The sequence below is a fragment of the Canis lupus genome, chromosome 17 (genome assembly GCF_003254725.2).
Source record: "Canis lupus dingo isolate Sandy chromosome 17, ASM325472v2, whole genome shotgun sequence".
In the NCBI taxonomy this organism is placed as follows: domain Eukaryota; kingdom Metazoa; phylum Chordata; class Mammalia; order Carnivora; family Canidae; genus Canis; species Canis lupus.
The window spans coordinates 43,682,804-43,696,738 of NC_064259.1; the positions used below are offsets into that span (position 1 = coordinate 43,682,804).

The window sequence follows — 13,935 nt, forward strand, 5'->3', positions numbered from 1 at the left end:
TCAAAGGGCCAAGAAGAGCATTTGAAAAAGAGACCCATGACCTTTATAAAATATTCCTAATCTGTTCTCCTCCAGCTGCCTTGGAAGGGTCCTATTTGTGATTACCTGAGACAGAAAGGAAGTCATCCACTGAGGTGATATCATCCACAGCCTCTGTCAGCACTCGGACCTGCTTCTCCCACTGGTCTTTGAAGACATCCATGTTGTCCTGAGCAACTTTGCTCTGTGGTCGGGCAGCCAGTGTGAGAGCAGCATTGATGACCTATTTGTTAGAAACAATCCAGAAACATACTGACTACACTATTCAAGAAAGAAACCAGAAGGTCAAAGACCACATTGAAACCCTGGACCAGGTGGTTGCTACAGATAAGTGGGTTCTCAGTGTTTAGAAGATAATCAAAAACATAAAAGATGAAGTATATTATCGACTACCATTAGTTTTTGTTTGCTTTGTTTTGTTTAAAGATATAGTAATTGGCCTCAGGTTTCAAGAAGTGTGTACTGGTACAAGTTGTATTTTCTTAGCACAGGTGTGGTAGAAAGCTAACTCCTGTCCTACATGTGCAAGGTTAGAATTTAGATGAGACAAGGTAAAGAGATATGGAGCATTTAAATATAGCCCCCAAATAAACAGAACAAAGTCAATATGAGTGGAAAACACAATAATTACTACAGTAATTTTGAAGGCTGGAGCAGTTAGAAATTCTTTATGAGAAAGACCTTGAAATAGCCCAGGAATGATGGCAAGGCAAGATATGAGGGCCTCAATGGAGATGACCCCGAATATTAGGACACCAATGGGCTTTTGAAACAAAGTGAATGAGGCTTACCTGGGGACACAGGCTGTCAATCTGGGTGGCTGCCATCCGGACTAATTTCACCCCCTCCTCATTGTTGGAAATGGAACAGGCCAAGTTGGCAACCTGGATGGAAGAGGATTGGAGTGAAAATCATGTTGGGGCAAAGGGGAAGTATACTGCTGCACGATCTTGCACCTTCTCTGGAGTCCTACATCCAGGAGAACCACAAATACGGGCAGCTTTTAATGATTTACCAAGTATTACTAGTTCATATGTGATATTAGACATTTATGTCAGAAAAGCAGGGTGCTATTAGTAAATTATTGTTTCAAGCACTCACAATAATGTATTTTAACTGGGTTGTTTTGATCCATTTTCCCCTATGGACTGCTCTCATGACCTACACTCTCACTTGAGCCCTCGGACACTCACCATGGAGTATAGAACACTATGATTTTGGTCACATGGTGCTAAACTCTGACCAATAAAAGATACTACAGTGCGCTTTGGATTTAAAAGAGACTCACAGGAAGCTGAAAAAGAGAGTTCTACCCAAAGGAACCCATATCTGCCTGTTGGAGTCTGTCAGGAAAATGCTAGTCACCGGTTGCCCACTCAAGTGCTTTCAGGGGCCAGGCAGGTCTGAGAAACACATAGAAAAAGCAGATTTAGGGAACCCTGGGTGGCACAGCGGTTTAGCGCCTGCCTTTGGCCCAGGGCGCGATCCTGGAGACCCAGGATCGAATCCCACGTCGGGCTCCTGGTGCATGGAGCCTGCTTCTCCCTCTGCCTGTGTCTCTGCCTCTCCCTCTCTCTCTCTCTCTCTCTCTCTGTGACTATCATAAATAAATTTAAAAAAAAAATCTCTTAAAAAAAAAAAAGAAAAAGCAGATTTAATGTAGTAGGCAATGATAGAGTATACAACAAATTGGAATATGTGGGTCTAGTATAAAGAAACTCAAGTTTAATTTTTAAACATATTATACCAGCCAAAACAGCTGTACTGAATTTAAGCTCCCTGGTTGAGCATTTCAATTTGTCATTCATCCTCTTCAAGGAGGCAGAGCTGGTAATACAAGGTCAGATTGACTGGCCAAGGTCAACAGCACACAGAGCCACCATCAAAACACTGATCAGTCCCATCAGGCTGGTGCCAAGAGGACAAGAGAATGAGGATTAGAAAGGGCAATGGAGAAGAGAAGGGCCACCAGGGCTAGGAGCGTAGGGCAAGTAGAACAAGTGATTAGCAGAGCAAGAATCCTCCTCTGAGTCTTGTGGCCATCTGCCCTTTTGTATCCTCCCACCTCTGCTCTCCAAAACCAGGCTGCCTCCCTACCATGCCTCAATGCTCTGGGAGATTAAAATGCACTACACATGTGTGTAGTTCCAAATGCAAAAGAAAGCTTAGCCTGACAGTGTGGAAACAAGAACTGGAGGTCAGGAGGCTTAACCACTAAATAGTTATATAGTCACTTCACATCTAAAGGACTGTTTTCTTATCAGCAAAAGGAGATGGATAAATGGTGATACTAGGAATACTTTCAAAGATCACTTCAATAAATCGTTAGTGTTAAGAATCCCATTTTGAAGGTTTTAAGGAAGAACACTTGAAGTCTATTGCAGTGAGAATATGTACTCTGAGATACCACTGATGGAATTCCAAACATTATCAGTTTCTTATATTTTTGTTTACCTCTGATTCTTCAGATACTTTGAAAACTAAAATGGTGAAAACTAAGACTGTTTGAAATAGAAACATGCCTTACTATACCCATTTATAGGATACTAAATGTCCAGAGGCATGAGATTTCTTGGAGGCAGAGCAAGAATAACATGTGTTCTTGATTTTTGTTCTATTGTCTCCACTCCACATTGTTCACTAGTCTTTTTTATATTTGTATTCTAGTGCATTTTATACTCCAAAAGCCACATTAAGTATGTGATATAGAACTGGTGCTCAATATGTTGTATTGAGTTAAAGAATAGCCTTTAATAGCTTTTTATTACATATATTATTTGGAATACATCATAAAGATATTCTCAAAGATCTAGCTGAACTACCCCTTTAATTTGGCTAGATGAAGTTTATATTACCTTCCAGCAGCTATTTATCAGCATTATGGCACTAAACAATAATTCCTATATTTTGGTCCATTGTTTGAGTCCAGAATGTAGTGTCTCTGTTCATGGTGGCCTGAAAAAAGTCAGGATGGTATGAATTTTCCAGAAATATATATGTATTTATAATTATTTTAATCTTCAATTAAGTTCTTCCTATTTCTGCTGTTGAACAACCTTCCTTTCTATGAAATGAGGATTTCAGATGGTCTTGTTTGCTCTCTATCATCCATGCTTGGTGTTAAGACTTGAGGTCACACTTTTGCACAGCAGTGGACATAAGCTGAAGGCTTTGGCATGTGGCTCTATATAATGACAAGGGAGAGTGAGAGCTGAGAAAAGGGGGATCCTGAGAGAAGGAGATGCCAATCAGTAACTTCTATGTGGTGATAATGAAGTTTTGTGCATCTTTTGAAATGGATCTTCATTCTTTAAGTAAATTCTATTATGGCTTAGATCTAATATTGGAACCTCATTGTCCAGTAAAATCTAATTAGGGGGCGGGGGGGAGGGGACAGTGCTAATAACACCTAGAAAAAAATTAAGGGCTGGCAACTCCTGATAGTCCTTTAATTATTCTCTTTAATTTACTGACCCATAAATCCTAAAGTCTATCGGCCTCCACTCAGCAATGTACTCCTGCTGTTTAAGTCAACTTAAAATCAGAATTTTATTTATCTTGTATTGTATTCCGGAACACTCTGAAAATATTTCCAACATGATGCTCAAGATTTCAATATCTCCAAAACAGGCAAGTTTACAGGTCTTAAACTGGCCATGGACTCCATCCAAATTCCTATCTTTCTTAAGCTTGCCTTTCTGCTTCTTACTGGACCCACTGTATCATGGTGACTCTGAATATGGTTTTAATATATTATGATTTCCATGACTGTGGTACCAAACGCTAAGTTTTGGTCTTCAAGGTAGTTCTCAATCATTACTGTAGCTTGAAATGCTAGCTAACATTCCAGCTCCAGTCCAAGTCTATTGCTCATAGTAAGTACTTGATGATTTAAATCTTTATTTTTTTTAAGATTTTATTTATTCATTAGACACACACACACACACACACACACACACACACACACGGGTGGGGAGGGGGGGTGGCGGGCAGAGACACGGGCAGAGGGAGAAGCAGGCTCCATGCAGGGAGCCGGACATGGGACTCGATCCGGGGTCTCCAGGATCACGTCCTGGGCTGAAGGCAGCGCTAAACTTCTGAGCCACCCGGGCTGCCCAGTACTTGATGATTCAGCTTACCTCTTCTTTAACTATAACTCTGATGCTATAATACTAGAGACTCAGAAAAAATAAAATGTCCTATTTTGTCAAATCACAATATTCCCCCTGCCCCATATAACTTGGTTTTCTTTTATTTCACAGAAATACTATTTTGTTTATTTTAAATGAATCATTAGAGACAGCTGGATTCTCCAAATATGGAAAGATGACTATTCTTCTGATTCTTAATTTATAACCAACTCCATTTCCAAATCCATGAAGGGTAAGATAAATAGAAGGGTACATGAAAAAGCAATCTAGTAGCTGTATATCAAGAATGAATATTTTAATGCAGTACAGAGGGAAGGGTTCTATGATGAGGATCTTAAGAATAGGGGAACAGTATATCTCAGAGTAGGAAGTGTAAGATTGAATACATAGTGGAAGTTAGTGCCACAGGAATGGGAATCCTCAGATACTGCACTGCTCAAGGAAAATAGATTCCCAGGTCTTCCTTTTTCTCAGTATTTCCATTTAAGAAGTATTGGGTTGTCCCAAGAGGTATTTTTTCAGTTAGGATAAATGGCAAAGTAATGTATTATTCAAGAGCTGTTACTAGAATTCAGGAATCCCTTTGAGATATCTATGAGAGGTTTTTAGGTTTCTACATTTTTTCCCACATTTTAAAATTTAAATTCTATTAATTAACATATAATGCATTATTGATTTCAGAGGTAGAGGTCAGTGATTCATCAGTCGTATAGGAGCATTAGGTAGTATATAAATCTGATGAAACACCTTGCTTTTTTAACCAATTTAGCATGATGATCTTCCTAAACAGGAGGTGGAAGACAGGTAGAAATTGGTGGACTAGAAACATGAGATATTTGAAAAGGATTAATGTGAGAGAAATAAAAAAAAGGAAAATAGATCATTAATTGACTAGTGTTACTAGGTTGCAACTGAAAAGATGTTGAGCAATATGATTACATTTTTTAAAGATTTAATTTATTTATTCATGAGAGACACACAAAAAGAGAGGCAGAGACACAGGCAGAGAGAGAAACAGGCTCCCTGCAAGGAGCCCGATGTGGGACAGGAGCCCGGATCCTATCCCAGGATCACGCTCTGAGCCAAAGGCAGATGCTCAACCCCTGAGCCACTCAGGCATCCCTGTGATTATGTTTAATAAAACTCTGAAACTTGTTTGAGTCAACCAAGCAAGCAGGTAACATTCATGGGGCCATGCCTCTGCTTTCTCTGTTCTTGGTTTGTTTACAACTTAGCTAAGGGAACAAGAGTCATCTGCCATCTTAGAAGCTTAGGAAACAATAAAGCATATCATTAATCATTAGATGTTAGGCTAATTAGATTGATTTGGGATTTCTGAGAGAGACTAGTCACAAGAAAAAGTAGCATTGCTCCTTAGTTTAGCTAACCATACTAAATTCCCAACAATCTTTTAGGAAAGGAAATCCTCTATACCTTCTGAAAACAACAGATTTGGGGAAGCAAAAGCTAAAAAGAGTGAGCCAAGTCTTTGATCTCTCACTTAATATCTCAAAAACCAGTTATCTTGAGGAAAAGGAGGAGGCTTAGAAGCCATCACTCAATTGTATGCTCCAGAATATAAGAGCTTTAGGAGTCCAGAGAAAGGAACAATTAGTACTCCTGGATGGGAATCGGTCAACACATCATGGAGAGGTAGGCTATCCATCTTATAACACTTCTTTTCTGATTGCCTGATTAGCACAATTGTTAGGATGCTCAAAGATTATGATGTTTCCTGTTCTGGAGGCACATTGAAAGATGTGAAACAAAGGAGAATATGACCAGCAAGATTAGAAAGAGAATAAGCCGGCAAGGAAAACTGATGCAGATTCTGTTAAGAAAGTAACTTGCTCCTTGAACTGAATTTGTACTATTGGCATCCATTCCCTAACCCTTCAATAATCACCACAGTTGACCAAAAGTAAATATTCCAGAGACAATGATGGCAGAGTTAAAACTGACAAAAATCACAAATGCATAAAGCTCTCACAAAAATATACAGTGATCATTTAAAATGCAAGATGTTTTTAATCACCAAACAACAAAACAAAACAAAACCTACACAGTTCAAAGCTCCAGATGAATGGCCTATCCTAACTGTGAAATTTGGTTTTGTATGAACATCACTACAAAAGTAGCTCCACCTCAGAAATGCCATAAGCCTATTTGAACACTTACAAGAAAAGCCAAAATGCCTGGAAGGCTGAGCTTTAATTAAACATTAAAAACCTCTGCTAATAAAGTATTTAGGCATTTAACTCCAAAGTGATATGAGGTACATCAGAAAAAGGGAGAACATTTTCTTTTCTAGAAATCAAATTACATTTTTTAATATTCGTAATTCTGTTCAGTTCCAAACACCAGCATATATTCAGTGCATTCAACCCCCGAAACTCTACCATTTCATTAATTTTTACAGCTTCAGGTATCATAGTGGTTTTTTAAGAAGAGCACACTATTGAAAAAAAGCAGGATAACAATTCAGAGGTTATAAAGCACTTGATTCTTATGTTAATATTGCATCATCATCGTCATAAGTTTGAGAATAAAATGAACTTATTTACCATTAAAAGGGAATTTTTGGGGACGCCTGGGTGGCTCAGTGGTTGAGCATCTGCCTTTGGCTCCGGTAGTGATCCTGGGATCAAGTCCCACATGGGGCTCCTTACAGGGAGCCTGCTTCTCCCTCTGCTTATGCCTCTTCCTGTGTGTGTGTGTGTGTGTGTGTGTGTGATGAATAAATAAAATCTTTAAAAATAAATAAAATAAAAAGGAATTTATGATATGTCACCACAGTTACCTAGTTATATAAAACCATAAAGAGAAGATATGATGGGACAAATTCCACACCAACTATTGTTTTCTATAACAATCAGGACAATGAAGGGTGCTATGGTCTCTGCCTGCAAATTTACTCAGTTTTTTGAACTGATAAGATCAGCATACATATGGCGTTAATACATACATGTCTATCTTGTATAGAATTTGTAGGCTTCTCCAGAATATGCCATCTATATTACAGATGGAATTTTTTAATTCAGCAAGAGACAAAATGATACACTTCCCTGAAATCTCTGAGAGGCAAAATAGAAGGAGTGAGTGGTTAAGACAGAGGGATTTGACCTTAAGAGGATGATGGATTTCCACAGAGATAAATGTCTGAGTAGGCTTCATGGCCACCTTTACAACTTGATTTGAAAAGAGCCTGAAAGGTCTGGATGTCCCAAAACATGTTTGTAGCCACGTCTCTTATGCGGAAATATTATGAAATCCTTTAAAAATTCAGCTGCCTCAGACTGAGAGGAAGTTTATCAACCTCACTGCTAGTAACTGAAATTCTGAAGGCTACAGGACTCAACCAACAGGGACCATTTGATCAGGGAAGGATGGCTTAGTAGAGGTTGGCAGCCAGGGGCAGTAAGAAGACACTGAGGGGACAGGAGGAATTAAGAAATACTTTCATGCTCTTGTTTTAAATGACCTCTCTGAAGCATCTAAAACTCTGGATTATTCTATATATTTTAATTTTTCCAAATCATAAAATGGTCAGGATGTTGGGCTATGGAATTCAGCAGCCTGGGGTTTACATGTTGACTCTTATTCTCTCTAGCTGAGCAGAGTACTTTGCCTCTGTAAAGCTTCAATTTCCTTAAGTATAAAGGAGAACTAAAAAATAACAAAGCAGTGATAAGGTCGAAATGAAACATGACTAGCGCACTTAACCTAGCACCCAGTAAGGAGTTAATAAATGCTATTCTCATATTGTACATTTTATTGAAAGGTCACTATAAAAAGAAATATTTTCATGATATCCAGTCACAGATGTAGTCAACCATTCAAATTTTGAGTGCCTAATATGTACTATACATTGAAGATATAGAGGAAAAACAAATAGTATTCGTATTTCCTAGAGAAGCTTATATTTTGGTAGAATTAAACATGTAAATGCATTTTTAAAACTTCATATTGTGGATATTATTATGAAAGTAGTAAAATAGGGCAGCCCGGGTGGCTCAGCGGTTTAGCGCCGCCTTCAGCCCAGGGCCTGATCCTGGAGACCTGGGATCAAGTCCCACGTCAGGCTCCCTGCATGGAGCCTGCTTCTCCCTCTGCGTCTCTCTCTCTCTGTCTCTCATGAGTAAATAAATAAATATTTTTTTAAAAAGTACTAAAATAGAGGCAGTAATAGGGAATAAAGGGAGATCTACTCTCTACGTGGTCATTCATATATTTTATACTTCAATTATGTATCATTTTCATAAAGTTGCAATCTCAGTTTGCATCTTTGTCACCGATTATATCACAAGTATTTTCCAAATATTCTAGATACTTGTAAATTATTTTTTAATAGTTGAATAAGACCCCTAAGTGTTTTTGCTTCATTATTTGATAAGTCAGTTCCCAGCTGTCATACATTTAAAGGAGTTTCCAATGTTTGCTACTACCAAAAACAAAGTGGCATAGGTCTTTAGGTATCCAGTTTTTGCTCTTGTCAGAAGTGGGACTTTCTGGGTCAGGGAAACCATACAGCACTTGCTTATATATGGCCAAAGTGCTTCCCGAAAGTTCCCTAGCAACAAGTGAATTGCTAATGCTCCAATGTCACTAGCTTCCAATCCCAGAGTCTTACACTGTTTCTCCTTGCCTTCTTGGCCATAGCCACATCATCTGAATGCCTTTCCAACCTTCATTCTCTAAACCAACTACACTGTACTAGTGTAAATCAATATTGCTTAAAAAGTCACTCCACATTATCCAGTGAGACTGTAAATTCTTTCAGGACAGAAACCTTCACTACACCTAGCACATAGCTGGGATCACAGATAGTCAATTCGATTTTTTTAATTTACTAAATCCAATAGGTTCCCTCAACTCTGTATAAAGCAGAGCATCATTCAACTTGTCATAATCTAGTCATACCTAGGAGGGCCCCGAATTCTAGGATCTGAAATTGGGAGCAGGTATATGTTCTCTGTGCTACCTTTTTTGCAGTTATCATCAAATCAGCATTGAGAAGTTAACATCATTGAAATTTATACAAAATCCTGCCACATGATGCTAGGCAGCAATTTCTTCCTGTCCCACCACTCTTCATACTCTGGCCTATACTTATAACCTATAAGAACACAAATCTGCATTCCTAGGGCTCCTTGGGGATGCAGAACGGCTCTTTTGCCTGTGTTCTTAGGTACATACACCACTAGCAAATGCTGTTTGCATGCCTCTGCCCAAATTAAAGTGATCAGTCTGCCCTGTTGACTTTAATGGAGGTAATCACCAGTTCACATTCATGAACAAATTGATGTGCTTGCTTCATAGCTGAATCATCAGCATAAATCTATACCCTTCATATATAAAAACCTCAGTGGCTTAAAATAATGTAATAAAATATCACCTAATGCCTTCTTGATGCCTGTTCATCAATAATGTGTGGTTATGTGAAAAGAATAGGAGAGACTTAGAATATGTTATCTAGAATCTTGCAGTGAAATAATGCCATTTTAATTACTGACGGCCTCCTGAGATTCTGCTTCCTCCAGCCTTTCATTGAAGAAATGAATTATTATTGTCCACTGTTATTTAGTTTCTCAGAGTCCCATGTAATAAATGTAATTTTCACTGATTTCTAGTGAATAGAACATGTTGACCTTCATATATGGGAGATGAATACCCTGCTGTGTATCAGGGGGCCTGGAGCTCCAGGATCTATCTCTGGCAGTGGATAAACCTATACTGGAACCATCCCATCCAGTGCTTAACTTTTAGTAGAAGTCAAGGAACTTTTACAAAAGATCCAAATGAATAAATGAGTACATCTACTCTGTATAGCTTGGTCATACATTTTGAGAGGACAGGTGAAAGAGTGGAATCAAGGCCATAACCACAGTGCAGAGGGAATCTAACTATCCAAACCAATATTGAATCTGTTACTTCAGTCTCCTTTGCACAAAATTCCAACTTGATAAGAGAGGAGTCCTTATTTCCTCTACTTTATGCCTCCAGGGTATTTTTTGTTTTTGTGGTGGGGAGTGAAGATGCCTTCCTCAATTAAATTCTTAGTAATTGGCCAATGTTTAGTTCATGGTACAAGTGTCCTTGAAGACCTCCCATTCACACTGGCCAATCGGAAGACACCTCTCTTTATTTTTTTTCTTTTAAATATTTTATTCACCCATTCATGAGAGACACAGGCAGAGAGAGAGAGGCAGAGACACAGGCAGAGGGAGAAGCAGACCTCATGCAAGGAGCCTGACATGGGACTCCATCCTAGGTCTCCAGGATCAGGCCCTGGGCTGAAGGTGGCACTAAACCGCCAAGCCACCCAGGCTGCCTGAGATCTCTCTTTTAAATCTCTTCTGGCTACTGCCTATACCACTAGTGACTACTTATCACATGCTATTATTTTATTCATTATTTGTGATATGTGTTGATAGAAGGATAAATTCATACATGCACAATTAGATATACAGAAATATAGTATCACACATCTTCAATTAAATTTCAACCTTTTTGAGAATAGTTATGTTTTATTCATCCTTATGGCCTCTACAGCTGTCTATACAAGATCTTGTGGTTCTAAGGCAGCCTCCCTATCCCAGATGTTTTCCTACCTTTTGCCCCACATAAACATACCTCTAATGAGTTCTCTTCTCATGGTTTACCAGAAGAAGGATGCTAATTGATCAAAGTAACTATCCATAAAGGTAAATATTTTCTTCTTCAAAGAAAATATAATATTCTCTAAAATATTCTTCCTACTATAACACCTTAACCCAATAAATATGGCCAAGTCCTTAAGAATTTAAGGAAAAATGTATATTGTATAAACTTCAGCCCCTGCATGCAAGCTATTAGAGAAATATGTAAGGATATGGAGCTTTCTTTAAGCTCTAATCTTTATCTAAAATTCCTTTTGTCTTTCCTTTCTCTGACCACCTGTTTTGGTAAATAAAGTAGTATTGGGGCATATTTTGCCCATTCACTTGGATATTGTCTATGATGGCTTTTGTACTTTAAGGGCAGACTTGACTAGTTGCAAAGGGTTCATACATCCACAGGCTATGAATATTTCCTATCCAGCCCTTTATAGAAGGTTGCAAACTCCTGATTTAGATGAAAACTTTGGTACAATCAACCAGTCAATTTTGTCAGACCTGTCAAATATGCCAAAGCATCTTTGAGCAAGAAATGGGGAAGGTATTATAACACAAGTCCAATGAACACTATCAAGTAGATTACGGAGGGCCTCATATTCTTAGCCTACAAAAGAGGCTAAGTCTCTTAGGTCTTAAGGCCTAAGTCTTAAGGTCTACTTAACAGTAAGTTCTGAGACCAAAAATAATATAAATAAACAAACAACAAACAAACAAAAGAGGTTGAGGTTGGGAGTAAGGGAAGACAGGATCACAGAGAGGGACAGTGGTGGGACACCTGGAAGGACATCAAGTACGTTCTCCACTACCCCAAGCATTTACACAAGGGATTTTCTGGTAAACAGTCTCAAGAGAAGCAAATGAGTGTCAATAATGCCCTGTGGCTTATCTCATAGTATAGTCCCTTGAACCACCACTTCCTGAAACAGGAGGATGACTCTCCACTCTCTGGGCTTCTTTGAATAAGCCATCATGGTCCATTTTTGTAGCTTTCCATTTGCACTCACATCCTTCTTGGATATACACTTTACATCTTTCATTACTCCCTACTCCACCTATAACCCCCCTGAAACTCTGTCTCCCCCTGGACGTTAGGGACTCAAAGACAAAGACCTAGAGTATAGCTAACAGAAGTTACTGGTCCCCTAGTGGCTCTGTGGCAGAAGCTTATGCCTGCTCACTGCAATGGGCAATGTTCTGAGGAAAAATCCTGGGAACCCATCTTATTACAGCTTTGGAAGGCTCTAAGTGGACTAGAGCAAAGGGGTATGGGAGGTAACTCAACACTGATCCTTAACCATGCAAGGGAAGAAACTGAAGAAATGACCTTCAAACAAGCTCCATTCCTTAATAGCCACCTTCCCAGCCCTCAGGCACCTATACATTCTTTTTCTTCATTGCCTATTGGAATCTTTCCAGGCTTGGTCCCTAAAAGCTGCTAGATCCATCTCATCTGTACTTGATTGTCAGCTCTTCCTTTTTTCATTTCAGATCTCTCATTTCATTATTCCTCCAGATCTCTCATTAAATTTCATTTCTCCCCTTAGTCTGAGTCCACACTTGTGTCAGTGCAGAGCACAGCTTCCCTTCCATAGGGCTTTCCCCTAGGGGCAAGCCCACACCCAGAGGAGTTGGTAGTCCGGGTCCCACAGTTATGAGGGAGGGAATAGAGCTGTCGGTGTCTACTGCATTGCAGGCTCATGAAACGATACCAACAAAGTCACTCACATGTAGAAGCACTAATATCCTCTCATATCCTGTTGCAGGTATTCATATTCAGCCCAGTTCTTCTCTCTTGACCTGCCTCCATATTCTTGCTTCTGCTTCAAGTTCTCCTTTGCTTACTATCAATCTTGGTCTTGCCAAGGGGCACAAAATCCCTCACTTCTATCATTACCTGTAGCTATTATAGCTCTTTCCTACAAGAACACAGCCAGCCAAAAGCATCCTTTTCTCATTGATTTCATTGATAACCAATGTCTTTACAAATCCTTCCCTAGCTAGAAACTCTCTTGTTGACTGTCCCACATCCTCATCCTGCTATGGTCCACAAGCCTCTACTGATGCATGCAAATGTACCAGTGCCTTGCTCACCTCTGAAATTTGACTCATTCCCATGGTGCTCAAAGAGCAGGGCAGAACTATGCCAGAGAGTATGCAGTAAAGTTAGTCCATGTCACCTGAGAGCCATATCAAAGTGGACTCTGCTGCACAGAACTCCTGTTTTTCTTAGGTGACCTTCAAGCAGCCACTTCTACCTTGTCGGGCAACAGATGCAGCTATCACAGTCAAGAGCCATAGTGAGGTTTGGACCCCAGATGCATCCTGGTTTCATCAGCAGGACCTCAGGAGACCATGGCCAGGTCTAGATGGAAGGAACAGCTGGGCCTACAAAAGCTCATGTCAACTCCCAGCCATGATTACGTTCATAACCAATGCTCGTAGGAATAGGTCAAGCCCCATAATGCCCTTCAAATGTGCCTCAGTTTGGCAACTTTCTACAACAGACCCATTTTGCTATCATTCTCAGTGGGTCATTTATTTTCCCCTCCTAGCTGAATCAGTCGTCTGAGTGAATGGCCAGTCAGCCTGACCTTTCAATCTGCTGTGTGAAATAAAGCTAAAGATGGTGTTCTGACTAGTAGTCCCTAGAGAGAGCATGTAATGAGGAAATTCTATACATCTTGCTTCTGTTTAGCTTTGTGCTCTCCAGGCTAGCTGTTTAACTGTGGCCTTTTGCCTGGCATAAGCTCTGTATTTTTTTTCTCCATGGGATCCAGGTATAGCAAGTACACTTGTTGTGGGAACACCAGTAATATTGTATGTACACATAGAGGAAGGGAGAGAAAGAGGGCTATAAAGATGTTCGAGGGTCTTTGTCAACAAAAATGCTCTTAGCTAAGCAAGCTAGAATTATAATCATTATTTTAACATTCCTCTGAAGCCAGAGTAAACTTCTAACTTTCACAGGGCTTCATACCTGTTATTTCACAACAGACTATTATACAGATGAAGAGGTCTATATTTTAGTTGGCATTATTTACCAATGAAATAGGAATAACAAAGTATGTCCCATGAGCCAAATGTAACTA

The 13,935-nt window shown here is 39.5% G+C and overlaps 1 protein-coding gene across 9 annotated transcripts in view; it reads right to left on the reverse strand.

Moving 5' to 3' along the window:
- The window catches only part of CTNNA2 (catenin alpha 2), a 1,086,013-nt gene that overhangs the window by 118,893 nt on the left and 953,185 nt on the right, over window positions 1-13,935 (reverse strand). For all 9 annotated transcript variants that reach the window (XM_025453745.3, XM_025453746.3, XM_025453748.3 and 6 more), the window contains 2 exons: window positions 831-923; window positions 106-262 (listed from right to left, as the gene is read on the reverse strand). In XM_025453745.3, the coding sequence (XP_025309530.1) occupies window positions 106-262; window positions 831-923 (250 nt within the window). The remainder of the gene's footprint in view (window positions 1-105; window positions 263-830; window positions 924-13,935) is intronic.